Raw genomic sequence first — 24977 nt, forward strand, 5'->3', positions numbered from 1 at the left:
CCAATTTAATCTCTATCACTCTCGCCGCCACTCGTTCATGATGCATGAAGACCGATGCTTAACCCGTATACCCCCTCCTCTTCCTCCACTCAGCCACGCCCTTCTCAATCTCCGCCCAACTCGTCCCGTCCCTGACCAAATGCATCGTCACCCCCAAGCTCTCCGTATCCCGATTCCTGCTCTCGTCATCGAAAAACAGCATCTCCGTAAACGGGATCCCCGTCTTGCGGAAAATCGCCTCAAAGTGCCGGATCTTACTACTCGGATAGATCTCCAGCCCCCCATCAAAAAACTCCAGCGCCTTCCGCGCCTTCTCCTTCTTCCCGCTCCCGCCCTCCTCCGCGCTCGGCGGCGGCACGTGCAGCAGCTTCAGCATATCCCGCGCCAGCTCCGGCGCGCTGGTCCTCGACGCGACCGCGAGCTTCACGCCCGCCAGCGGCAGGGTGTACAAGATGCGCGGGACGTCCGCGTAGAAGGCGAAGGACTCGCCGTGGCGGTCCGTCGTGGCGGAGTGCGCGGCGTTCGCCTTGAGCGGGCCCGAGACGTGGGTGTCGACCCAGAAGGGCCAGAGGGTGTAGTCGAGGTCGAAGACGATGAGCTTGGGCAGCGGCAGGTCGTCGGTGAGGATGCGCGGGAGGGAGAGCGAGGCGGTCGTCGAGGTGGAGGGCGTGCCGTTGCCGAGGGTGGATGTGCTGCCTCCTTGCGGGGTTTTGGAGAGCTTTTTGGGCATTGTGTGGAGGGAGCGCCCTCGTGGGACGTCTTGTATATGGGAAGATGCGAGGTGCGTTGGATTGGCGTGGGTGATGTCGTGGACGCAGAATGGGAGTTTGGGTTATCGTCGTTATCGAGGCTGGGTGGGTGTAGATGCTGACGGGAATTACTGTTTGGAGGGGCAGAGCGATAAATTGCGGCGGGCGCTTTTTTTCGTCACTGCCGGGGCAGCTAGCGCATTGGCTCCAACGGCGGGGTCCTGCGGGATTACAGCGGTGATTTGACCCCCGGGCCGCGCATCGAAAACTCTCGGCGGGCAGGCCGCACGGGAAGCGAACGAAACAGCTAGATCGGACGAAGAACTTGGCGGAATGAAATCCGGGACAAAACATCATTTCGATACCATTGGCACAGAGACAGTAAGAACATTTAGAACGGCCATGGACGGCAAAAGGCAAAAGATATCGACGTTGGCCTGATTCGAACAGACGCTCCCGAAGGAACAAGATTTCTAGTCTTGCGCATTAGACCACTCTGCCACAACGCCAGATGGGTGTCCGCTGAAAGGCGGACTTGCAGGAGGGCCCGAATTGGTAGACTATGGAGCGTACCGCTCACATTCCATCATCATCAGATATTGACCCTGTTCGATGCCCAATTCCCGACAAGATCACGCCCGTAAACTCTTCCTTTGGGTGTGAATCCCTGGCACTCACACCTTGTAGTATCCCAAGTCCGACCGAATACCTCTTAGAGGTCGCCAAATGGATCGTAGTCGTCCGCCAACATCGCCTTCTGCACAACCCTCCTCCTGACGCCCTGGTTGCCGCCGTCAAAGATGGGCAACACGGCCGCCTCTTGCACAAGTCTGGCAAATGGATACTCGTACGACCAAGACGCTCTGCATCCCCGTTAGCAATTCCACCAAAAGAGACGTTCACAGCAGACACTTACATCCCAATGACCCTCATCGCTTCCGCAACCCCCTCGACCGCCACCTCAGACCCGTAGATCTTCGCCTGCGAGCACAGCTCCACGGCGTCCTTTTCGCCATTGTCCACTGCGTGCGCCGCCTTCCAGCTAATCAGCCGCGCCGTGTCAATCTTCGTCTTCAGCGAGACCAACAGGTCCGCCGCAGACTGCCTCTCGAGGACCTTGACGCTCCCGCCCTGATTGTTCTCCTTGGCAAAGCGCAACGCGGACCGGAACGCCGTGCGCATGATGCCGGCCCCCATGGCCCCGACCATGGCCCCCGTCGCCGCGAACGCCATCTCGACAATCCGCACTGCTTCAGGGCCCCTTGCGACGACGTACTTCTCCGGCACGCGCAGGTCAGTGAAGGCGACGTGCGGGCCGCAGTGCGCCGTGAAGCCCGGTGTCTCGATGTACTTCACTACCCGAAACGCGCCCTCGTCATTCTCGTCTAATACGGCGCGCGGGATAGCGAGCAGCATCGCCGAACTCACCAGGTCGCCGCTATCACCATCGCCGTCTCGGCAGAACACAGTCTGCACATCCGCCCCGCGACCATCCCACCCTGTGCAATTCCCCGCCCAGATCTTCTCGCCGTTGACAACCCACCTATCACCCTGGCGCCTTGCCACCGTCTGCGCGCCCCTCCCGCCCTTCTCGAAGAAGTTCGCCGTGCCGCCGGGCTCAGACCACTGGAACGCCGCCAACGGGGCCCCCTCAGCCGCCAGAAACGGCGCCACGAGCTCTTTCTTGAGGGAATCCTCCGCGGACGAGAAGATCAGCGGCATGAGCCCCAGGCTGTCCGTCAGCAGGTTCAGCGCGACGCCGGGCTCCACGGCGAAGAGCTCCTCCGTGACGAGCGCTGATTCGAGGAGCGTGCCGCCGGTGCCGCCGAGGTGTGGGGGCACGAGGGACTTGATCACGCCGGCGCGGACGGCGGTCTCGAAGAGGGGCTTGGTGGAGAGGAAGCGGGTGACCCCATCGTTGGGGAGTTTGGTGTAGGAGGCGTAGGCGCCGTGGAGGAGTTGGGAGGCAAAGGCTGCAGCGTTGGCGCGGGCTGTGCGCTGCGAGTCGGAAAGGGTGAAGTCGATCATTGTGTGTTGGGTTGGCGATGGTTGTCGGGATTCGATTGCGGGGATGGCTGGTTGACGTGAGCTGTTCTTGGTTTTGTATGTGGACTGTCATGTTGGGCTGACCACCATCGCTAACCTCCTGGTCGATCGCAACGCAAGAGGATCGTGAAGACGCAGGTTGACTGCATGAAGTTGATGCTCCATGGCTCATTAGGGCCTGGATGCACCAATCTCTGCTCTGAACATTCCATCAACATAGCCAATTGCTGTATAGCTTTGGATCAACCATGAGGTCGTCTGCCAGTCAGCGTTGATTCCTCCCTGTCGTAAATTCTGCGATGGTGCGTGTTTTCTCAAAGGAGACATTCGTATCGTTAAACTGTCATCCCAAAAGCCATTTCTCGATCTTGGCAATGTGCTGTCTTTCGATGATCTAGGTACTTTGCATGAAGGTGGTCAGCAAACCGGAGCTGCGACCCAATTGGAGGAGCAGAGATTCTGCTTGTCGACCAAAGACCCTCAATAGCACATGCAGAGACTCCATAATTGAGCTGACGGCATTGCCTCTTGGCCTCCAGAAAAAGATTACGTCTGACTTGAATCGGCGGAAACCTGTCCTAGTTCCCCGCGTCGAAGGAGTTAGACTGGAGTGCTGGTATCCGTGGCTTTCATCAAACACAGCTGTCCGCGGAGCCAATTTGCATCTCATTAGTTTGTTTTCTGGCCTACTCCAGCAAGATCTGGGGAGATTCAGAAACGCGGGGCTGGGTATGTCTTCCGCGTGTCCCGGCCCAGTGGGTACGACCGGCACTGTGCCGATACGGGCAAGTGGAGGTGATGTTGCGCGGGTATGATGACCATGTTGGAGTTATTGATAGGCTTGAGGTAGGGTGTACCAAATCACGGCGCGATATCAGTTGGTTTCTCTGCAGATTATCCCGGGGCGACTTCGCATGTTTGGCGGTGTTCTCGTGCCGCGGCCCGGGACCGGCCCCACCTCCGCCCCGTTAATCCGGAGATGGAGGCCGGTATTGAAAGAACGCCGGGCACGATACATCTACTCTAAAAAAGCCATTTCCAATGTGCACCAAGCCAGGAATTGATTCAAGGGAGCCTCTCACAGTATTGAAGAACCAGGCGACTTGTTTCATGCCTCTTTAGCAACGTTCCCAACTGCCTCGGCAGAAGCTCACCCCATCTCCAACCACGCATTGCTTGTAAACCCGTAAATCCGTAAAACCACCATCACATCGAAATGTTTAAGAAGCCGATCCCAAGCAACCACAGGCCAAACTTTATGTGTCGCATCTCACATCGGAGGCTACTTTTTGATTCCGAAGCTATGGCCACACACATGACAGCTCCCACAGCTTGAATGAGATGAGGAAGCTCTGATACACACTGTGTGCTCGTCCGGTAACAATGCCCGGCAATTCCACTCACGCAGACTTGCAAACATCTGACGCTTTTTGTCACACAACCGATGGCAGAGCTTGCAGCAGCCGCACATTCAAACAAACAATACCTTCCTCGGCGTGTTCGGGAACCCGGGCAACGACGCCCTTCCTCGACCAAAATGTCCGTCCCCGACGCCACGCTCTCCTTCAGCCCCCCAGCGGTCTGAGTTTCTCGGCACGGCGCCATCTGAAGTTACCCGGCCACAGCAACCACCACAAAAGACGCCACCTGGTCCATGAAAAGAAAAACAAGGGGTCTTGGGTTGGTTCCCGCGGCGCCGGACTGTTCTAGTGCCACTGCGCAAGTACCGAGCGCTGCGTGACGTCCGATGGACTGTGGTGGGGTAGTGCGGGGGAATTAAACTGGCTGATGTCCTCCCACCCCTTTCCCTCCACATGCCCCCCGTTCTCCAACGGCATTTGCGAAGTAGAGTGAAGAGACGGATGATATAAGAAGACCCCGAAGCTTTCAGACAGTTCAAGCCTCTGTTGACCCGGTCGCGATTTCCGCCCCTCAAGCTCAAACTAACATTCATCACACATCGCATAACACGAAGACCAGAAGTACACAACCGCCCACCATGTCCCGCAAGATCCAACTCGTGCGCATCGCCCACGTCTACTACAAACACAAAAACATCGACGCCGCGCGCGCCTTCTACGACGATTTCGGCTTCTACGAGACGGCGCGCGTCGGCAAGCGCACGTACTACCGCGGCTACGGCACCGAGCCGGTGGTGCTCTGCGCGGAGGAGGCGGAGGAGGACGAGTTCGGGGGTCCGGCGTTCGTCGTCGAGTCGCTCGACGACCTCGAGCACGCGGCCAAGACGCTACCCGGCGCGAGCGAGATCTACGAGCTAGGGGAGGTGCAGGGCGGCGGCAAGTGCGTGACGTTCAAGGACCCGGTGGACGGGTGGCCGTTCCATTTGGTGTATGGGCAGACCGCGGTGGAGAGGAGAGATCCTGGATTTCCGAATTTGAAGTTCAACTTTGTGAGTTCCTTGAAGTGAAGCGTTATGTCGGAGGGAGAGGGGAATTAAAGGGGGAAAGTGTTTGCTAACGCGGTTGGGTGTGGTAGCCGACGGAGAAGCATCGCGAGGTCAACCACAAGCAGCGCTTCACGAAACGGCCCGCGCCGGTGCACAAGTTGGGCCACTTTGGCGTGTGCCTGACCAACTTTGACAAGGCGTACGAGTTCTACACGAGCAACTTCAACTTCTACCCCAGCGAGGTAAGAAACCATCTTCATCTTTGCTTCAGACTTCTGAAGGCAAAGGGGGGGGGAAAGGAGGCATGAAGACACCCAGACTGACTGGAATCTGCGCAGCTCGTACACGCGCCCGACAACAAGGACAAGAAGGTCACCGTCTTCTTCCGCCTCGGCCGCGGCAAGGAATACGTCGATCACCACTGCTTCTTCTTCTTCGAGGGCCCCAAGTTCCACGTGCACCACTCGTCGTTCGAGACGCACGACTTTGACGCGCAGGTGCTGGGCCACGACTGGCTGCGGCACCAGGGGTACAAGAACTGCTGGGGCGTGGGGAGGCACATCATGGGCAGCCAGATCTTTGACTACTGGTGAGTTTGTGTTGGACAGAGCAGAGGCTGAGAATGTTGGGACTGATAAGAGAGACAGGTTCGACCCGTCCGGCTTCATCATGGAGCACTACGTCGACGGCGACTTGCTCGACGACACGGAGGAGACGCATCACAACCCGGCGTCACCGGATAACCTGCACGTCTGGGGTAAGTGTTTATTGTTGATAGTGTGGGAGTTGTTACTGACTTTTTGCTAGGACCGGAGGTGCCGTCCGACTTTTTGCAATGAGAGACTGGCATGATGTTAGATTCTCGATGTAGTGTTAGCAAGTGTGTGGGATGGGCAATCTACTAAGAAGATGAAAGTAAATGCGTAGCCGACGAGGAAGATGAATAGCCATAGTGAATAATTGCCACACGTGCACACGGCCAACTTGATGTCGCAACCCGAATTAGTTCACATGTCGAAGATGGCCCGGTCCTTGCCCTTGCCTGTCCTTCCAAATTTGTGCAGTGACATCGCTCAACTCGGAGCAAGGCGAATGCTCCCCTTACCTCCGAGCCGAGGACGACAGTCAGAGACGACATTCCATCAGTTTTCCCGAAAAAGAAGGCGCTGAACGATGAACCATAGACTGCTGCTTCGAATTGACGATTAGTTTTGCTCTGAGTTGTATGGTTGTCCCCGGCACCCTGCGGTGTTGGCGTCCTCCTCGACATATCCCGCCCAATACTACACGGTGACTATCACAGCTGGGCGAATCAGCTCTCCAATTGACGTCACTGAAAGTGACACATGAGACGAGCCTCAGCATGGCTGGTGTGGCTTTGCTCTTTTGCCATCTGCCATTACAGGAAGAAGCACAGGCCAGGAGTCGGGCTGGGAGGCCTTCGATTCGGGGATGCCGCGGTTTCAAGAGTTGGCGATTGCTGGTCGCGAGCTGTGCAGAGCGGAGACTCGGGCTCAGCTTTTGTCTAAGTCGGATCGCGGCAGCTGCTGTTGAATCGTGTGCGAAGTCGAGAGAAGAATAATCAATGATTCTATCTGTAATCAATGTCGAGATAAAGTGCGCGACTTAATGAACGGCAAAGATACCCGAAAAGACGAAGAGCTTATTAACCTGTCCAGCTGTCAGCTCATCAATCGCAATTAATATCCAAGATCAAGAAACCTTGTTGCTTGCTGACCACGCAGCACGCTAAACTTTGCCATATTTTCCCCATATCTCTCACGAGTCAATCACGATGCAGAATACAACCGCATGTTCAGAAACGGCCAACCCCCCAAGAAACTATTAAACCCGCTGGCTACCGTTGGCATGAAGAGTCCCGCCATCATCCCTGCGCGCAGCGAACGGGAGGCGGCCCTGACCCCGGTCCCTCCCGTCCACGGTCGCATCCTCCATCGGCACTGCCTCCCCCTTGCGGCATCGGTGGCCGTTGATTTAATATCGACAGGTCGAAATATCGAGAAGGTCATCTCCAACGACTCCAACAGGCCAAGACCCACGTGAGCAGAGCTCCGGCGAATGGCGTGCTTCCCCCGGGATGTCAAACAGGAAGCTCGTAGTGTAGCTCTCAGCTGTGTCCAGTTATTAGTTCGGTTCGTTCGGTCGCGCTTTGGGGTTGGGCTTTTTGAGGGGGCGGACAAGGTTTCGTGGATTCAGGGGCGCCGCCGCGAACGCATCCTTCATTGGATGCCGCTTTTGCATCCCGCATATTGCCCAAGCCAATACAGAATACGCTAATCTTCTCTTTGCGTATTCAGCGTACGAGGCCAAGCTCAATGATCGCCGTATTCCCTTCTACCGCTTGCAGATGCGTCATGCACCTGGGGGGTTGGGCACTTGACAGATGATTGACAAGGTCGGATGAGGAGGGATCACCGGTGGGCGTAGCTGTGGGCGAATGGCACGTGTCAGGCGTGGTTCGTGGAGAAGCTTCTTCTACCAAGGATCTTAATCAACCGGGGTGCCGGCCTCCATGGCCGTTCCAACTTGCCGTAGTCCGTTTACTTAAACTCGGCCGATCGCCGGCGACGTTTTGTGTCTTGTTTCTACTCACGCCTTCAAGCCAAACGCCCTCGGCCTCTCACACACTCTCTCAAACCCCTCCCTCCCCCCGAGCCGCCACTCTGCCCACCTCATCATCCCCGTCATCACGATGCGCGCCGCCACCACCTTTGCGCTGCTTGCGCAGGCCCTCGCTGTCCAGAGCATCCGCATCGTCCAGTCCAACGATGACGGCTGGGCTGAGCTGTACGCTCGCTCCTTCAACCAGGCCCTGAAGTCCTCCGGCCACAACGTCCTCCTCTCCGCCCCGGCCGAGAACAAGTCCGGCTCCGGTACGCCCTCCTCCTCCGTGACCCTCACATTGAACCCTCCCAACTAACCCCAACCCAGGCTCAAGCGACGCCGAGCCCGACCCGCGCACCGCCGCCTGCCAGTACGACAGCTGCCCCGCCAACAGCGGCCCCGTCGGCGTCAACGAGACACAGACCGACCTACGCTGGGTCAACTCGTTCCCCGTGACCTCGATGCGCTACGGCATCGACCAGTTCGCCGGCGAGGTTTTCAACGGCGCAGCCCCCGAGCTCGCCGTCTCAGGCCCCAACGTCGGCTCCAACCTGTGGCTGTCCGTGCTCGTCTCCGGCACCGTCGGCACCGCCGTCTTCGCCTCCAACGAGCGCAACATCCCTGCCATCGCCTTCTCCGGCGCCTCCACCGGCACCCTCGCCTGGAACACCTCCCCCGTGCCGGCCCGCAGCGCCGTCTACGGCGAGCTCGCGAAGCGCCTCGTCGACAAGATCGTCAGCGGCGGCGCGCCGTACCTCCCCGAGAAGGTCTGGCTGAATGTCAACTTCCCCGCTGTTACCGATACCGCGTGCAACAACGCGGACGACTTCAAGTGGGTGCTCAGCCGCATCAACCCCGTCACCCTGAACCCGGACGTCGGCACCTGTGGTAGCAGCGATAGGTTGCCGTGGGAGAACACGGTTGTGGGCACCGCGGGATGCTACATCTCCATCAGTGTTGGTGACTCAGACAAGTCTACTGCGCCTAAGGAGAAGCAGCAGCCTGTTCTGGACAGGCTTGGCAGCTTCCTGTCATGCCTGCCGTAGGGTGTGAATAAGAGGGATGATGGTGAACATGAGATGTGATGTGAGAGTAATTTATGAGATATGAAATCAAATACATGAGAGCACCTTTAAATGGCCAGAGGATGCCTAATTGCAATCCTCCTTTTGTGAAATCGCAATGCGTTTCCCGATTCCAATATCCCGAAACCCCTCATTACTCTTTGCATGGCATCTTCTCCTCAACGGTAGGACCCTTGTCCGACTCTGCCTCGACGGCTTGAATAGTTCGAAGCTGTCTCTGCCACTCCCTTGACCGCCACGCAGGGACTCTCTCCTCAAACAGCTCATCAATCTGTTAAAGTCAGTAACAAGTTGGGAGCCAGACCTGGTTCGACTAGTCTTACCTCCAATCTTGAAAGCCCCGCAAGCTCCGGAACGCAGGTGTAGGCCCACACAAGGGACAGCACGGTCATACCGAACCAGATATAGGAGATCTTGAGTCCCAGATTTCCAGCAGTCTCATCAACCATGTACGGCGTGACGAAGCCAACGAGCCATGTGATGATCCAGTATGCCGTCAGAACGATGGACGATTGGTAGTTTCTCGCGCGGTCTGAAAACGGCTCTGCCATTAGTAGCCAACCTACACATATTGTCAGCCGCTTTGAAATAGCACAGTTCGTGGTGCGGGTCTACTAACCCCCGATCCCCCAAGTCGGCGCATAAGATGCGATGAAGAACACTGCGCCAACGACTAACATCGTCTTATCCGCCTTGCTGTCCGGAGCAGCGTTGTGAATGATTGCGGTCAGCAGTTGGGCAATTCCCATGAGAACACCGCCCCCGATCAGGGATCTTCGTCTTCCCAGACGCTCGATGAGATACATGGACGGCGCCGTGAAAACGCAGTTGGTAATCGCGAGAATGAGGGATATCAAATACGAGTTGTCGACGCCTGCAGCTGCAAAGAAGGTCGTCCCGTAGCCGAACCAGAAGGTGATGCCAGTCGATATCGTGAAGAAAGACATGACCACGCCGATGAGGGTGCGTCTCAGGTCCGTCCCTTGGAAGCACTCAACAAACCGCGCGCTTCCGTTGACGTGCTGATCTGCTATGTGGGTTTCAATATCAAGCATAGCCTCATCGACTTCCGATGAGTTTGTGTCTGCGTTGCGAAGGATGGCGAGGGCGCGCCGCGCTTCGGCGATCTTGTTCTTTCTGGCCAGCAGTAATGGCGACTCGGGACAGAACATAACGCCGATGAACACGGTCAATGCTAAAACCAGCTGGAACGCGATCGTGATGCCTGTGTTGGAATCAGAGGCTGTGTATTGCTTCGGGTTCGGGATGACTCACGCCAGCTTCGAGAGTCGGCGTACTTTGAGGTACCAAGGCTGATCGCGCACGCCAGAACGTTGCCTGTGGTGAGGAACTGTGAATAGCGCGCCATCAGCTGGCCTCTATTCGTCGGAGTAGAGCATTCCATAAGGTAGGCCGGGACCTGATGCATATCGTTCAGTGGCTCAGTATAAACATGGGAGGGGTGAAGGGGCCAGACCGTAACGGATATGAGACCAAGGGCGACGCCAAGCAGGACGCGGCCCACGATGAATACCGCCGGAGCAAGCCCTGCAGTCTGAAGAGCCACGCCAACGGCGTAAGTGCAAGATGCCGCGTACAAGTTGCCTCTACGACCGACTGGCATACATCAGCAAGCGCCCAGCAACATGCACTGCCGACGAAGCGGAGTTGATGAGCACTTACTCCTACTTGTGAGCAGCGGAACAAGTTGACAACCCACAAGAGCTCCGACGACAAACAACGCAGAGAACGTGCTGCGGGTGTAAGGCGTCAAGTACATGGGCTCTGTTTCGCCGTCTCTAATGCCGTAGATCTTGGTGAAGTCTTGGGAGCCGAGCACGCCATTGAGATATCCGGAATCATAGCCGATGATGGTTGCTGACACGTTGAGCTCAGAAATGTTGGTGTCAATAAGGGGACTGGAGCTTACCGGATGAGAAAATGATCCCGTACACGAGGATCTGTCTAACGGACAACATTTTGCACAAAAAAGAGACAAGTCTGAGAACCTCTAAAGGTCGTGTATTCGTATGATGCTGTCGCACCTAGTGCAGGCAGCATGCTTTAGTAAGTTCCAGCCATTGATGTCTTATCTGAGTTCAAGTCTCTGAATGGCCTGTGGCTTTGCGAGCCGTTTTTGTTCAGAGTATGAATTGGGTAAAGTCAGGTTTGGGGTGTTGTCCAGAGATAGGAATTTGTATTCCGCCTCGAGGCGACGTACGAGGATTGGCGCTTATCTTTTCGGCTCAGGGATGTGGGCTGTGCAAGATTCAAGACCCCCAGCCCAGCATGTCAAACCCCGGGTTTGCTGCAACAGCGATAGCATATTATCTGTCAAATTTGGATTCTATTACTTCAACAAATCGCGCGGTCTCGTTGATTGACAAATTTTGCTATCCCAGCGGATATCCCTAAGTAGTTGTCCAGGCGGGTAATAGGCACAGACGATAACAGGGAAGACAATGACGATAACGACAACAACTACGATGACAAGGACAACAACGACAACAACTACGATGACAAGGACAATAACGACGAGGACGATGACGCCAGGGATAAGGAGATGGAGAGGGAGAAGAACATGGACGAAGGGGAGGGGGTAATGGTATTAATCAAGATGTGAGTAAATGTTAGACCCGATGTACCGCAGGCAGTTCTCCGCTTTTTCAGCTAGAAGTATCCGTCCGAATAGCAAGATTCCTATTGATAGCTTGCCCAGGCCGGGTCACTCATGCAACAAAGTAGTTGAACTTGCAGATAGATTAAGACAAAACGTAAAGATATTTCTTCGATGAGGCATTTCACTAGCAGTCAAAAGATTGGGAAGTGATTGGCGGCGATGTCGCAGGTAAAGGAACCGGACAACAGCTTCCCGCAGCTACTGAGTTATTGACGGTCCTAGGTGCGGTCTTCCCAGCATAAAGCAAGAAGAACGCCTCGGTGGTACGCGGAACTAATCAGCCCCTGTGGAATGTGAGGGAAATTTCGAGACAAAATCATGAATGGCTTGACCAATACACCAAGTCACTTATCACATTTCCTCAAAGCCTCAATTGGCAGAAGAGAGCCAAGGGACTCGCCAAGGCGCACAAGTGGGGTGACAGCACGAGATGCATGCCTAGCTCGCGGGTCTTCCCGGCCTACCACGAGGATCTCGAGAGCGGAGATTTACTACGTACATAGCTCTGCTACAGTGTAGTTCTTTGGAATTGATTCAACATAAACTATCAAACTCCAGAGTGATTCAAAATGGGTGGGCTAGAAGCTCTGGATCGTGCTGTCGCCTCCTGAGTTAACATACCGACGACCTTCTAAGCGATGAGAGCCTTAGAGATAGCGTTGTTAGATTGCCAATTCTGCCCTGCCGCTCTTAGTTCTATCTCTTCTCACATCCTCAAATTGTAAGATATGACGGCGCCGAGCCGCTGCATACTGAGCGCGCGAGGTCCTCGGGAGCATTTATCCGCTGCCTCCAACCTCGTTGTTACACCGCGTTGAAAATCCCATCCATTCTGTCTTCGTCTTGCAGTTCTACCCCTCACAGAATCGCCTCGTTCACTTGGCGAGACACGCATATAAATGCGACAGACAATGACAGCCGTACCGAACCAACTGCTGTGTCCACGCAGACATTCGAGTGCTCAGCTGTCGCCTGTACTATTTCTTAGCATCCTGCCCACTGTAGTCGAAACCTGTTCAGTCTCGGAAGCGAGAGACACACATAGACACATACAGAAATATGCCTGAAGAGTTTGACTTCATCATCTGTGGGTAAGCAACTTGATCCATCCGTCGCCTCAGGTCCATGGATACTCCTGCAGAAAGTTGTGATGCTGACTTCACCTGCCAGAGGCGGCACCGCCGGCCCCGTCGTCGCCGCCCGTCTGGCCGAAGACCCGAGCATCAGAGTCCTCCTGCTTGAGGCAGGCAAGGACAGCAAAGACATGGATAACATGCACATGCCTGGCGCGTATGTCTTCGGGGCACCACTTTCAGAAGCCACACACTGACTGCGTCTGCGTCGTTATGCAGCTGGGTTACCCTCCACCAAGGTGATACGGACTGGAATCTCAGGACACCCGCCCAACCGGGTCTGCAAGGTAGAGAGATCCATCTGCCACGAGGAAAGTTCTTGGGCGGTAGCAGCGGCTGCAATGGGACAATTTGCGTGAGGGGCGTCGAGCAAGACTACGACGATTGGAACTTTCCGCAATGGAGCGGTAAGGAGATGTTCAGGGCTATGAAAAAGGTGTGTCCCTCCCTTGGGTATTCTTTCCTGTCACTTGGATCCATTACTTCACGGAATATTGGCAACCTAACGTTGATGTACTTCTCTAAACAGGCAGAAACATTCCATCCCAAGGATTGGTTCCCGCACGATGATGAGGCACATGGGTGGGATGGGCCCCTACACATTGAGCCTGGAAAGACGATCCCACTCACCGACAAAGTCATTGAATCCTACAAGTCCTTTGGGCTGCCTTACATCCCCGATATGTTCAGTTCGGGCGTGGCGGCGAATGGTTGTGGCCATGCCGTGAGGACCCAGCATAAGGGAACTCGATCGACCGCGGCAGATTTCATCACCAAGGACCAAGAGAAGCCAAATATCACTATCAGGCTCCATGCAACTGTGGACAAGGTAGTAGTTGAAAATGGCGAGGCAAAGTACGTCGAGTACGTCGGGGACGACGGTCACAGACACACTATCAAAGCAAAGAAGGAAATCATTCTCTCTGCCGGCACTTACGGAAGCCCGGCCATCCTTCTACGTTCTGGCATCGGACCCAAATCGCATATTGAAGAGATGGGTGTTCCCGTCGTGAAGGACCTGCCGGGCGTCGGAGAAAATCTGCAGGACCATCAGCTCATCTTCGTCTACTACGAATTGAACGAGCCCGACCTCACTGACGACGCAAGAGTCAGCCACGACCTCAACGCCTTCGAAAACGGGTATAAGGAGTGGACAGACACCAAAGACGGCTGGCTGGCAAGTTTTCCCTTCGGCGGTTTCGCCTTCGCGCGCCTCAATGACCGTCTCGAGGCGGATAGCGAAGAGTGGCGCAGCTTCCCGCGGCAGCCGGGCCGTGACCCCATGGACCTGACCGAGACTCAGCCGAACCTTGAATTCTTCCACACCATCTGCTACGGGGGCCCTCCCGAGTACACTGACTTCCCTAAGGCTGGCGAGTGGGCCTTCGCCATGTGCTGCTTTCTTTGCGGCCTCAAAGGCCGTGGCGAAGTTCGACTGCGGAGCAGGGACCCACGCGACAACCCCTACGTGAATCCCAGGTATCTCGAAGATAGACGGGACCTATTGATGATGGCCGAGGGCGTCAAATTCATGAACGAGATCACCATGAACGGAGCCGGTACCAAGGACATCGTCAAGGGTGGCTGGCCGGCAGGCGCCGAGCACCATCTCAACAAGACCAACGAGGATTGGCAGTCGCACGTGCAGAAGTATGCCTCGACGTCGTACCATCCGGGCGGTACCTGCAAGCTGGGTCAGGAGGATGACCCGATGGCCGTGTTGGACGGTTACGCGCAAGTGTACGGTGTCAGGAACCTACGTGTCGCCGACTGTAGTCTTATGCCGACTCTGAATAGCGGGCACACGCAGATGCCGGCCTACGGAATCGGGGAGCTTGTTGCGGAGTTCATTCAGAAGAAACATGGACTCAAAAGCAGGACGAAGCAGAATGTTTGATTGGTCCTGGAATTTAGAAAGGGCAAGCAGCACTAGGCTTCGTGGATGGACTCCTATCTCATACAAGCAACTACGTGAATAAGGGTTTGACCATGAAATACTAGATTGGTAAGGTCGCACGTGGTGGCAATTAGTCGATAACAAGTATCTGCCCCGGAGGTGAAAGGCTCGCATAATAGGCCGAAACATCAGGATTGATTCTCAAAACTATGAGCCGTGAGGAAGACAAACAATCGTGTCGTTGCTGTGTCACATTCCACAACATTACATGTTTTATACGGCCACTGCTCATACAGTATACCCCAATAACATCCCTGTAGCCCAACACTTTTCGAAGCATACATGCGTGCATTGTCTTTCACCGACGGGCTTGACGGCAATCATCTCGGGGTACAGTCTACATCGGATGTTGAGTAGATACTCTGCGGTTGTCCAAAGAAGGCTTACAATAGGTTGTTACTTATGCTGCTTAGCAACATCCGTTGCGGGAGCAGCGGTCAATGATCTCGCAGCGGTATTCTGGACTGTTGTGGCAGTTGTCACAGCCAGTAAAACATGAGACGGCTTGCCTGCCTTCGGAAACGGCGGTCCTGACATGCCATTTTCGGCACCTGCCACATCGGGTAATTCTCGGCCATGCCATCCCTCGCTGTTTTTGCCGTCCCATAAATACGTGCCTGCCCCGCCTAACGCGCCGATGTACTTCGAAGTTTCCTTTGTACCTTATCTCTGTCGCAGCATTACCCTGCGCCACTTCCATTTTCCGCCTGCCTCAGCCACACATTCTACCACTACGTTCGCCCTCAGTTTAACTCCTACTCGCGATGACAATCTACGCGATCAACGAAATGCTTTTCCTGGAATCAGTTGACGGAGTGTTTGGATGGTTCAACCACCTCTTTTACTGGCTGCATACTTCGTGCTGCTGACATCAAGAGCAACGCTGCACTACACAGTAGGCCCCATTATTCTTCTCCTAAGCAGTGGTATTAACTCCCTCAGTGGTAGCATCACTCGTGGCAGTTTCGTCTACTATCATCTGCTGCCTTACGCTTGCCGGCCCCGTTCATTGTCGATGTCGAGTTCCCATCCACCTGATGGAACGCCTAGCGAGTCACCGCCCATCCTGGATGGTCCCCCTTACCGTCCGCCTCGCCGTACTATCCGCCCCAAAATTGCCTCTTCTGGTAATGAGATACACTGTTAGCTGAGCTGTTGGACTGTACCGCCGCTCATCGGTAGTCCCGATGCCACTTCAGCTCCTGCGGCCGCTCCGTGGCGGTCGCCCAGGAGACAGATACCGTGGGTGCCTCGCCTTTTCTCAGACACACCTACCTTTTCTGGCAATACGACAGTTTAGCGGACGTCATGAGGTGGACTCAGGGTCACACAATCCTGCAGCGGTCAGTCGAGATGCCGTTTCAGGCACCACGAAGAGTGCGTGGTGACGTCTCGAGTAGGCAATTCTCGGGCGAAGGGAAGCCAGGTTTGATTGAGAAATGCCTCTTCGAGCACGTCAGTAGCAGAGAGTGTGAAGAGGGGGAGAAACGTCTCATGTCGCGGAGATTGGCATCTGTCTAGACTGCTGGTCTGGATGGAACAGGGTCGGCCTGGCCGAGATTGTCCTAGCTGGGCATCAGAGATGCATTGTCCAGGGGCCACAATGGCTCATGCCAGCAGGATTACCCGATGGGGTAATTGGACTCTCGACTGTAGCTTTAACGCCCGACTCACCTACCGCTGTCGAAGTGCCATTGACGATGACGATCGTAGCTGAGCCAATCAGGCGGTAAACGCCTCGCGGTTTCGCCGTTGAACGACAGCCCGAACACATCATCCTCGAGATAGCCTTGGTCTCGATGGCTTGGCTCACGCCACTTCGATCCAAAAATGGAACATGGACCGCAAACGGGTCTCCCCGAGACCCCGAGGCTCGACATATGCTGGCATTCAGGCATCTCAGTCAGGGTGCAACAGTTGATTATCCGCAGCATAGAGGGGCGGAGGCCGTCACGAGTGCCATGTTTCACTGGATGGAGTCACATTTCTCGCAGACCCTTTCGCAAGATGAGGAACAAAGGCTTGCCGAGGTGATTGGTCCATTGGAATGCGTTCGAGCCGTGAGCCCGACTGGCATTTCTCAGGCCTGAACCTTCGCACATCGACGCGCAGCAAGATGAGTTGTGGGAAGTTGCTCAAAGTGGCAATGAGCTCTCCCCCATGTCAAAAGCCGAGTCACACGCCGGAGGAGAGGCTACCCGGGTCAGACCGGGAGTCAGATTCAGCCGGACAAGCCTCCCTCAGTGCGACTTTGACTCCGAGATGTTGCTTCCATTGATGAGTGCCTGTCCTGCATCGTGAACTATGGTTCATGCCGCTAGGAACAGGCCCGGTATGGTTCGAAGTTGGTGATTTGGTTTGCAGAATGCGGACAGGGGCCCAACCTGAAGCTCCTGTGTGCATGGTCAACACTCAATCCGGCGAATCTGCTATCATTGCCTTGTTGGACGAAACGAAGCGCCAGCTAGACAGGGTGAAAACTCCGCTGGTATTTGCGAGGCCGCGACGAAGCTTGGAAGTGGATAACATCTAGGGCGCTAAACGACGAAGAGGCTGCGTTGCGCCGGTGGGCCAAGTGATCCCTGCCCTGACTTCCAACGCAGATTTTGAAGCGGCAGGCTTCCTATGGATTGATGAGTGGGTTTGGGTTCAACCGTGCTGTCCAAGAAACAGTGATTTGTTGCTACATGGATGGCTGACATCCCATATAAAGTCCGCCCTTCCTCACTGTCACACCAGCCAAGTTAACCAAACTATTAAATCTCACCTTTCTTCTATCAAAAATGGCCAGGCTACAGTTCAAACAGCTGGACGTAGAGTCCATGGCAAAGCTCTATGGACAAAAGGAGCCTAAGCAGAAGGCTACACAGCTGAAACGCCAATATCAACGTGGAGAACAACGACAGCAATCTCCCATTCCGCCATCTATGCTCCCGCCAGCACTTGAGCTAGATTTCGGAACTCTTATTACGAGTGAGACCCAACCCACTACTCACACATCAGGTATGCTCCCTCTACGTTCTGCCAGGCATTGGCTTATGACAGACAGCTGCTTCAGGCAACTTCTGCGGTGTCAATGGCCAAGATCGCACTGAAGTAGACTGGAATCAGGAACCGAACGATGTCGCACGCATTTTGTACCCTATGGCACCACCGTTCGGAATAGGTCCTATCACAGAAGCATCAATGAACCGGTCTTCTCTAGACGAGACCGCGTCGCCTCCGGAATTTTGCTTGCCACATACACCACTACCTGTCCAACTTCCTTCAGAACAGAGCTCTCGGAAAGAGCCAAGTCATTATTACCAAGAGCTGTTCTTATTTCCCGACCTGGGCAAATCTTCAATGGCGCAGATTCATCCGGCGAGTCGCTTAGCCAGTAACATGAATACAGGTGAGACCTATATTGCAAACGCGAAAGAGTTCTAAACTGACTAAAGTGTCACATAGCAATACCTGGAGACCATGAGAGCAGAGAGAGCGGCAAAAGCTACGAAAGCTGTGGTGATGACGACCCGGCAAGCAGTAATTGCAGTAGCGCTGATGGAGAAACCCATGGCCAGAGCTATTCTCAAGAGTCCATGGGTTCAGGACCGGAACCTACAAGTCAAGATCTGCCGGGAACTGCCGCTTCGCAAGTCGTTCCCGGGAGTATGTCTGTATCGCCCAGCACCGTGGAAGGCTCGTCCGGCACAGCAAGCCCTATCCCCAGTTGTGCAGTCGGCGTGTGCGCCGCTCCTATGAACAGCGGGGCGGAGTCTCAAGCAAACGTTTCCCCAGTTCCAACCCCTTCTTCACATGGTGACACTAGCGCCAGCGGGAGAAAGAGAAGTCACAAGGCACTTGAAGACGATTGTGAGAGGCATGATCGTCACTCGCCCAAGCGAAAGAGATCACGAAACATCTGTATGGAAGCGGCGACATCGGCTTTGGCAGCCAGAACTCTACGCACAATACCATCCCGAGCTTCGGTGGACGAGCCAGGCCAGAGAGCTGTTGCATCCCAGAGCGACAGACAGCTCCGGCGGTCCCCCAGAAGACAACTACAAGTCCACGCAGCCAGAACCGTGTGCTTTGGCAATGACCCCCTGCGCCCTGAAGGACCACCTCTGCGTCCGCCGGACATGGATCAGGCCTCGAAAAGACGTAAGCGGTCAGGAAGACGGCGGGAGTCGTTGCCCTCCACGGCCCAGGTGACTTCTCCGCGACCCGACTGCTCATTGGAAGGATCAAGTCATCAAACGTCCGAACAACTTCCCATCCCTCCTGCCGTCACTTCAGTAGACTCATCATCAGTCGCGTGCAACAACTGCGTCTTGTCTGCAAAACTTTTGTTGCGAATTATCGACATCATTCAGGTCCTTTCTGGAAGCGACACCGAGCTATCTGGTAACGACAGGGCATCAGACCTGCTTCAGCTATGCATTGGGTTCATTAGAGACCATGCCAAGAATAGGCTTTCACATAACACAACGAGCAACCCCTGTGACAAAGTGAATACCGAACCCGAATGGGACTCAGTTGTTGGTGTATCCAGCTTGGAGACTGCTAACAATGACGAAAGCTCAGAGGACAATTCCGAGGACAATGGCGGCAGCGACAGCGAAAGTGTTGGCTCAGATTACGGTGCAAGCACTATTTTACATTCGCAAAAGGCTAAAAGTGGTAAGCGCCGCCATTGGACACCTTTGGAGGAGTTGCGTCTCCGCGCATGGTATAAGGAGGAAAAGGACCCGCGATGGATGGCTCGCAAGTTGGGGCGGCCGAAGGGGGGTGTTGAACAGCACTGGAAGAAGATATGCACGCAAGACAAGAAAGGAAGGAAGTGAGACCAAACTTTGTCTTCGAAGCATGCTAGCATGTATTGATTGTCAGATTGATTGTCAGGAAACACCCGGGCTCACAACTGTCTCTCTTCTGTGCAAACAGGCAAAACTCGTGGCTCCCAAACTTGTTAAGCACATATGTACTTTCAGAGGATTGCGGCACGCGGCAGCTAAAAAAAACAGAGCGTGGGCAGACGACAGCGGGATGCACGGAATTACTCCTCTAATAAAAGACGTTATCGAAACCGACGATTACTGTTCGTGGGGTTCATCAGGCGCGGTGATAGGCAGTGGTGGCGTGGGCTCTTGGGTCGGGAGCTGTTCTGAGAAGGCGGGTCGTGCGAAGTAGGAAGAGCCAAGTATGTCGCCCCTCTGGAGGGATCGTAGGACAGTGATCAGGCGTTCGGTTGAGAAACCGGGTACCCAGAGATTGCGTTGGCGGATTCAGGATGCAATGGCCTTCCGCTGACGCAGCCATGTGTTATCCGAATCTGAGCAAATAGCTCTGCAATTGCAATCGCAATACACTCTGTTTCTTTCGGATCTGGTGGGTTCTGCGTACACACGGAGATTCTGGTTGTGAGTGCGTGGCATGTCTGTTGTCGCGACTCGGCGTTTGCATCCATAGAGCTAGTTGCTGGGCTGAAACTTCCAAGCCATAGTTACCAGGTGGGCACGGTCAACCTTGATTTGTTACACCTCCGCTTGGGTTGGTAGCAGGCGGCAGAAAAATATGGTCAGGAGCCAAAAGGGTGTAGCGGCCTGAGTCAAGATGGGGCAGGGAGACAGAATCAGTGAGTGTTTATTGGTTGTGGCAGAATGGAGGATCCGGCAGAATCAATGAGTGTTTATTGGTCATGGCAGAATTGTGGATATGGCAATATCGATCAAAGAAGTAAGATCGCCAGATATACGTACCTGCAGCGAGACGTGCCATTCATCGGGAGCTGTGGAGTCGGCAGAATCACCTGCCCCATTTAGCATCTTGATATGGAGACGGCAGAAAAAGATGCTGTCCGCATTGGGACAATATCTGACCGACCCACTAGAGCGACGGACCGTACAAGACGGATGACGACCCAGCCGGCCAAAGGTCTAAATCCCGACCCAAATCCCGCTCACGAATGTACGTGTTGGTGAGAATCCGTAACCCCCGGTATGTCCCTTGCGGCCACATTTGATTGGATACAATGTCGAGCGGAATACCGGATAAACTTGTTGAAGTCAGAATCCACAAACCCCTAATCACCGGGGTTATGATAGGTCTAATCATTACTAAGAGAACTACCTCCCCACAACTAACCGACTAAAGCCGACTTAAGCCGACTTCAACAAGTTGATACGGTATCACTTCAATAACGCTAGTGGGTGAAATAGTCACAATCAGGCAGCTTGAGCGGATCTTCATGTACTCAAGATTGTACGATAATTTCCATCTGAAAGTAGATCTACGACAGAACGTGGCCACTGGACCAAGGCCCTCATATGGTGGGCGAGTCTGGTCTTGGTATGCCATCCTCGGCAGAACGCGAACCGGAGTCGCTCGGATTCCAATAGAGGGTTTGGGTGACTATCTCTCCATCACTGCTGCCTGTCCTCAGATGCAGCGATAGTTCTGTGGAGGGGCTTCCATAAATTTGTGCCACCCGAGATGAAGGCGCCTCTCTTCTTTTTCCAGCTGGTTCATGATGCTGAGCCGCTGCTGAGCAGGCGGTCTTGATTTCAGCCACGAGATCTACGGACGCTATGCCAGGTTTGCAGGTTCTTTCTTGATGCTTGTTATTAAGGCTGTCTTCGTCGGAGTCGAAGAGGAAGGTCAACCGGTGGCCTTGTGACGTGTTCCGTTCACACGACAGCTCGCGTGGTGTGGTGACCCGCAACGGAGAGAACACGGAATGGAGCCTTTCACACATGATGTTTGAGGGCGATGCCACTCTACGAAATTTTCATTCCGGCATGGTTGAGGCCCCTCAAGCTATGGTTGTGTATTGGCTCCTACGTGAGAACGTGCACTAAGCATGTGGATCGGCAGTATGGGCACTCGAAGAAACCCACTTCCAAAGTGCTTATTTGTAGAGACCGAGGGGCCTGAAGCCGCTGACATCGTGTACGGCGCGTGGCTAGAAAGCCTGGCCATGACCGATTATCAGGGGGTCCAGAAACGGATGGCGGAGCCACTGTCGCCAGAAATGGCTTTTTACCCACGAGGTGGCTGCAGAAATAGACCCAGCTTTATCAGCTGCTGGTACTATCAACTTGACCGCTCAAACAAACCAAAAGCCATTATTGCTTCTGAAGCGCACTGCTTGCGCAGATTTGCTTCGGACCTAAGCTGCATTGGCGGCCCTGCTTGAACAGGATCTTGCGTGCGCCGTCTCTCCCGAGCGGGCTTTTGCGTATGCAGATTCTCCTGCGCAGGTCTCTGCGCAAGCGGTTGTTCCGCCCACGTGAGCTTCTGCGTGCGCAGGGTCTCCCACGCCGGCTTTTGCGTGCGCGGCTTTGCCTAGGCATGCTCCTGCGCATGCGGCCACGCCTGCGCACATCTCTGAATGCGCAGATACGCCCAAGCAATCTCATGCGTACGCGGCTAGGCCACGAGCACTTGTCATGGCCCGCTGACGTGATCTTACACGCGCCGCTCATAGAAGTAGATAATAGGCCCACGAGGTCGTCTTGGCCAATGCTGCGCAACACAAATTCAAGCAATCTTACACCATTGGGTACCAGTAGTTCGGTATGATGACTGGAATATCTATGCACGCTCTCTATGGAGGAAACCACTAATCACTATAACTTGTTGCCCTGATGTGCGTCCTAATGGTTACAGCACGCAAAAATAATCCAAAGTACTTGTAACGCAATCCTGAGCGAAAGTCTCTTATTCCCCATGAGGATCAGTCCATTAATCCACCTTGCGACGGAGCCCGTCCAGCAAATATTGATACACCCCGCATAGAGCGCACGAGACGACAAGCCACCATCCCGTTACTGTCGTCGTGGCTATCGACGTCGCCGACCACTGGCCTCCGTGGACGGTGTAGATGTTCAGAATGGTGGACAAGAACCCAATCAACGAGTTTGCCAGCGTAGGACTGCGGTTTTGTAAGTGAAACAAATCCACGGAGATCGGCCAAACACAGCCTCTTACATGACAATGTGCTGATGCACCCAGACGTAGTTCGCACGCCATCTGAACCATAGCCAGGCCAGGCCGATGGATGCGACGCCCGAAAGCACGGACGCGAGAGCAATCAGACAGTCGTTGACCCAGTCAGAGACGGCCTGCCCAACGCTGCCCATGTCCTCGAGAACTTGCGACCGCCTGAGTGAAGCAAATGTGGAGGGGAAGACGATATAGCCCGCCAACAACAGCCAGGAGAAAACCTTTGCCAGGAGTGACCACCACCAGTCTATCTCTCTGTCGTTCTCCAGCACCATCTGATCGTATCTAGAGATCGCATTGTAGGTCTTGGCCTTGTCATCGTCATCGTGCCTGGGAGGGAGAGAGTTACCGTATTTCATGGTCGCCGACTGCAGTCTACTGTAATGATCCTGCCCTTGGGATTTCGATCAGTGTTCTCGCACAGCCATGTAGCATAGTCATGAGCCTGGAGCCACATTCTGCTCACGAACAGGTCGTCATAGTACGTAGCAGATGTGGGAAGAGGAGCCTCATGCATCGCCAATTTTCTTTCCTATATGATGAGAATATCTGCAGAAGAGGAGACGACATATGCAGCCATGCTGTAGACGTGCGCGGGAGCAAGATCGGACCTGCCTCTTCCCGCCACTATCTGCTTTGAACCGTCCGAGGTCCGATTCTCCATTTCGTGCTGGCATAGCATCTGACACGACAGCCTAAAACGCGGTACAATTTGCGAGATAGGCTGCTGTTTCCTTCTTCATGCGCGAGAGTGTTTCCATATGTAGATCTTGCAGCTGCCCGGTCAACTCGACGAGTTCTCTCACGAGGCCGATTATGACCGTCCATAGCTGCCGTGACACCTTCAGCTTACGGTGCAGTGCCGTATTCTCCTCCTGCAAGAGAGATATGGCCGCATAATGCTGCTCTTCGGCCTGCCTTGTGAGCCTAGTGAGCAGGTCGTCGAGCTCGAACGTGTCAGAATATACGCTTGATGTGCGGCGAGGTTCCATCGTTGCTACGGCACTTTCCACAGTCTGGCCTCTGTCTTTAAGTATCTCGAAGACGTCTGCTTTTTGCTCAGTGACCAGCATCAAGCAGAGACAGTTGTGCCCAGCTGTCAACTGCGAAAAGTCGTCGGGTGCGGGCAGCAACTGTCTGACGGCCGACATGCTGACGGAAGTGCAGATGCGCCAATCTTTGAGGGTGTCTTGTCAATCCCGCGTGGCGCCCACCATTGACGCCGTAGTCGACCGTCACCAGCCAACAGTCTTCGCCTTTTCAAGGAACCTGTCAGTGGACGCCATACGGTTCGAACAGTTCTGTCGGCACCCTCCTCCTCTACGGCTTATCAAGGGCGTGGTCAAGCGCGTCCTTGCGCGTTTGCTGCCCTGCAACGCCGACATATGGGACTTTCCGTCAGGTTTGGAGGCCTTTCTGCGCCATCTGCTGCTATGGGCCGACATAAATGGAGCGGCATTCTGCGGCAGTCTGATCTACCTGGAGCGAGCTCTGCGGCGGTCGCAGAGCACTCTGACGACGGAAAAGAGTCGGCATCTACGCCTCTTGGCGTCCATAATCGTTGCTCGGAAATACATGGAAGACGACGCCTACGATACGCCGTTCTGGACCGATCTCGTGGCCGGTGTAAGCTCTTTTCGTTTCACAGACGATGACATCAACGAAGCAGAGAGGGCCCTTTTGGAAGATGTTGCTTGGGATCTGAGTATCAGCAGCCAGCAAATGTATGTGACATCCAGGGTGGTCCAGGATTTGGTCACCACTTCCCCGCTGGAATAGAGACCACAGGCTCCCGCCGTCACGTCAGTGCGCAGCAGTATTGATATGCCCGCCGCAAGCAAGTCAATTCATTTTACCTGACTACAGGAATAATAGTCTGGTGAATGCAGCTACGACAGAATGGGCAGTTGTCCAACATTAGGTAGAACCCCTTGCAGATAGCATGACCGCAAGGCATTATCCGTCACCTCGTCCTTCAAAGTCAACGACGAAGATCCTGATCATCTCCAGACTTCTTTCCCGCGAAAGCTCTGTCTATCTAAGTAACAAATCAAATCACCGGATGTCTAGCAACGGAACACAGCAGCGCAGGCCACACATTGTTTCCTGTGAAGGAACGGTCCTGCCTCTCTATTTCACATGCAGGTGGAAGGAAAAGGAGAGGTGGGATGGGAAAGCAAGCAGAGAGGCCTTCGGCCGCCTATGGCCAGGACTTTAGCTTTTAGGCTGGGCTCGGCGTTTTACCCCCGTCACGTAGATTTCGTTGACACTGTCTTGAGGTGGCCATACTTGCTTTGACTTGTCTA

At 54.6% G+C, this 24977-nt stretch overlaps 9 protein-coding genes across 9 annotated transcripts; 5 read left to right on the forward strand and 4 right to left on the reverse strand.

Moving 5' to 3' along the window:
- Positions 1-58: 58 nt before the first annotated feature.
- On the reverse strand, positions 59-730 carry CGGC5_v005798 (putative magnesium-dependent phosphatase; the record flags this gene model as incomplete). Its single annotated transcript, XM_032024615.1, has 1 exon — positions 59-730. One exon carries the CDS (start codon positions 728-730, stop codon positions 59-61), a length of 672 nt encoding a protein of 223 aa, XP_031878688.1.
- Positions 731-1461: 731 nt separating this feature from the next.
- On the reverse strand, positions 1462-2777 carry CGGC5_v005799 (Nitroalkane oxidase; the record flags this gene model as incomplete). Its single annotated transcript, XM_032024616.1, has 2 exons — positions 1462-1612; positions 1666-2777. 2 exons carry the CDS (start codon positions 2775-2777, stop codon positions 1462-1464), a joined length of 1263 nt encoding a protein of 420 aa, XP_031878691.1.
- A 2017-nt stretch (positions 2778-4794) lies between these two features.
- mcpII-3 (Metapyrocatechase 2) lies at positions 4795-6041 on the forward strand (the record flags this gene model as incomplete). The annotated part of the gene is made up of 5 exons (XM_032024617.1): positions 4795-5205; positions 5292-5444; positions 5541-5791; positions 5850-5959; positions 6010-6041. 5 exons carry the CDS (start codon positions 4795-4797, stop codon positions 6039-6041), a joined length of 957 nt encoding a protein of 318 aa, XP_031878690.1.
- Positions 6042-7915: 1874 nt separating this feature from the next.
- Positions 7916-8873, forward strand: PHO2 (Acid phosphatase; the record flags this gene model as incomplete). The annotated part of the gene is made up of 2 exons (XM_032024618.1): positions 7916-8096; positions 8155-8873. 2 exons carry the CDS (start codon positions 7916-7918, stop codon positions 8871-8873), a joined length of 900 nt encoding a protein of 299 aa, XP_031878693.1.
- A 172-nt stretch (positions 8874-9045) lies between these two features.
- On the reverse strand, positions 9046-10891 carry ecdD-4 (Major facilitator-type transporter ecdD; the record flags this gene model as incomplete). Its single annotated transcript, XM_032024619.1, has 6 exons — positions 9046-9183; positions 9236-9474; positions 9532-10137; positions 10188-10529; positions 10596-10790; positions 10843-10891. 6 exons carry the CDS (start codon positions 10889-10891, stop codon positions 9046-9048), a joined length of 1569 nt encoding a protein of 522 aa, XP_031878692.1.
- Positions 10892-12651: 1760 nt separating this feature from the next.
- On the forward strand, positions 12652-14622 carry SDH-2 (L-sorbose 1-dehydrogenase; the record flags this gene model as incomplete). Its single annotated transcript, XM_032024620.2, has 1 exon — positions 14008-14622. One exon carries the CDS (start codon positions 14008-14010, stop codon positions 14620-14622), a length of 615 nt encoding a protein of 204 aa, XP_031878695.2.
- A 2425-nt stretch (positions 14623-17047) lies between these two features.
- CGGC5_v005804 (uncharacterized protein) lies at positions 17048-19511 on the forward strand (the record flags this gene model as incomplete). Its single annotated transcript, XM_066151517.1, has 7 exons — positions 17048-17155; positions 17216-17319; positions 17396-17685; positions 17732-18076; positions 18133-18333; positions 19139-19175; positions 19247-19511. The coding sequence occupies 7 exons, from the start codon at positions 17048-17050 to the stop codon at positions 19509-19511; spliced, it is 1350 nt and encodes a 449-aa protein (XP_066008919.1).
- A 2899-nt stretch (positions 19512-22410) lies between these two features.
- CGGC5_v005805 (uncharacterized protein) lies at positions 22411-23663 on the reverse strand (the record flags this gene model as incomplete). The annotated part of the gene is made up of 4 exons (XM_066151518.1): positions 22411-22600; positions 22657-22956; positions 23021-23039; positions 23525-23663. The coding sequence occupies 4 exons, from the start codon at positions 23661-23663 to the stop codon at positions 22411-22413; spliced, it is 648 nt and encodes a 215-aa protein (XP_066008920.1).
- Positions 23664-23820: 157 nt separating this feature from the next.
- On the forward strand, positions 23821-24713 carry CGGC5_v005806 (uncharacterized protein; the record flags this gene model as incomplete). The annotated part of the gene is made up of 4 exons (XM_066151519.1): positions 23821-24297; positions 24387-24395; positions 24547-24592; positions 24682-24713. The coding sequence occupies 4 exons, from the start codon at positions 23821-23823 to the stop codon at positions 24711-24713; spliced, it is 564 nt and encodes a 187-aa protein (XP_066008921.1).
- Positions 24714-24977: the final 264 nt, after the last annotated feature.

The sequence above is a fragment of the Colletotrichum fructicola genome, assembly GCF_000319635.2.
Source record: "Colletotrichum fructicola Nara gc5 chromosome Unknown KSG_Nara_v1_contig03, whole genome shotgun sequence".
NCBI lineage: Eukaryota > Fungi > Ascomycota > Sordariomycetes > Glomerellales > Glomerellaceae > Colletotrichum > Colletotrichum fructicola.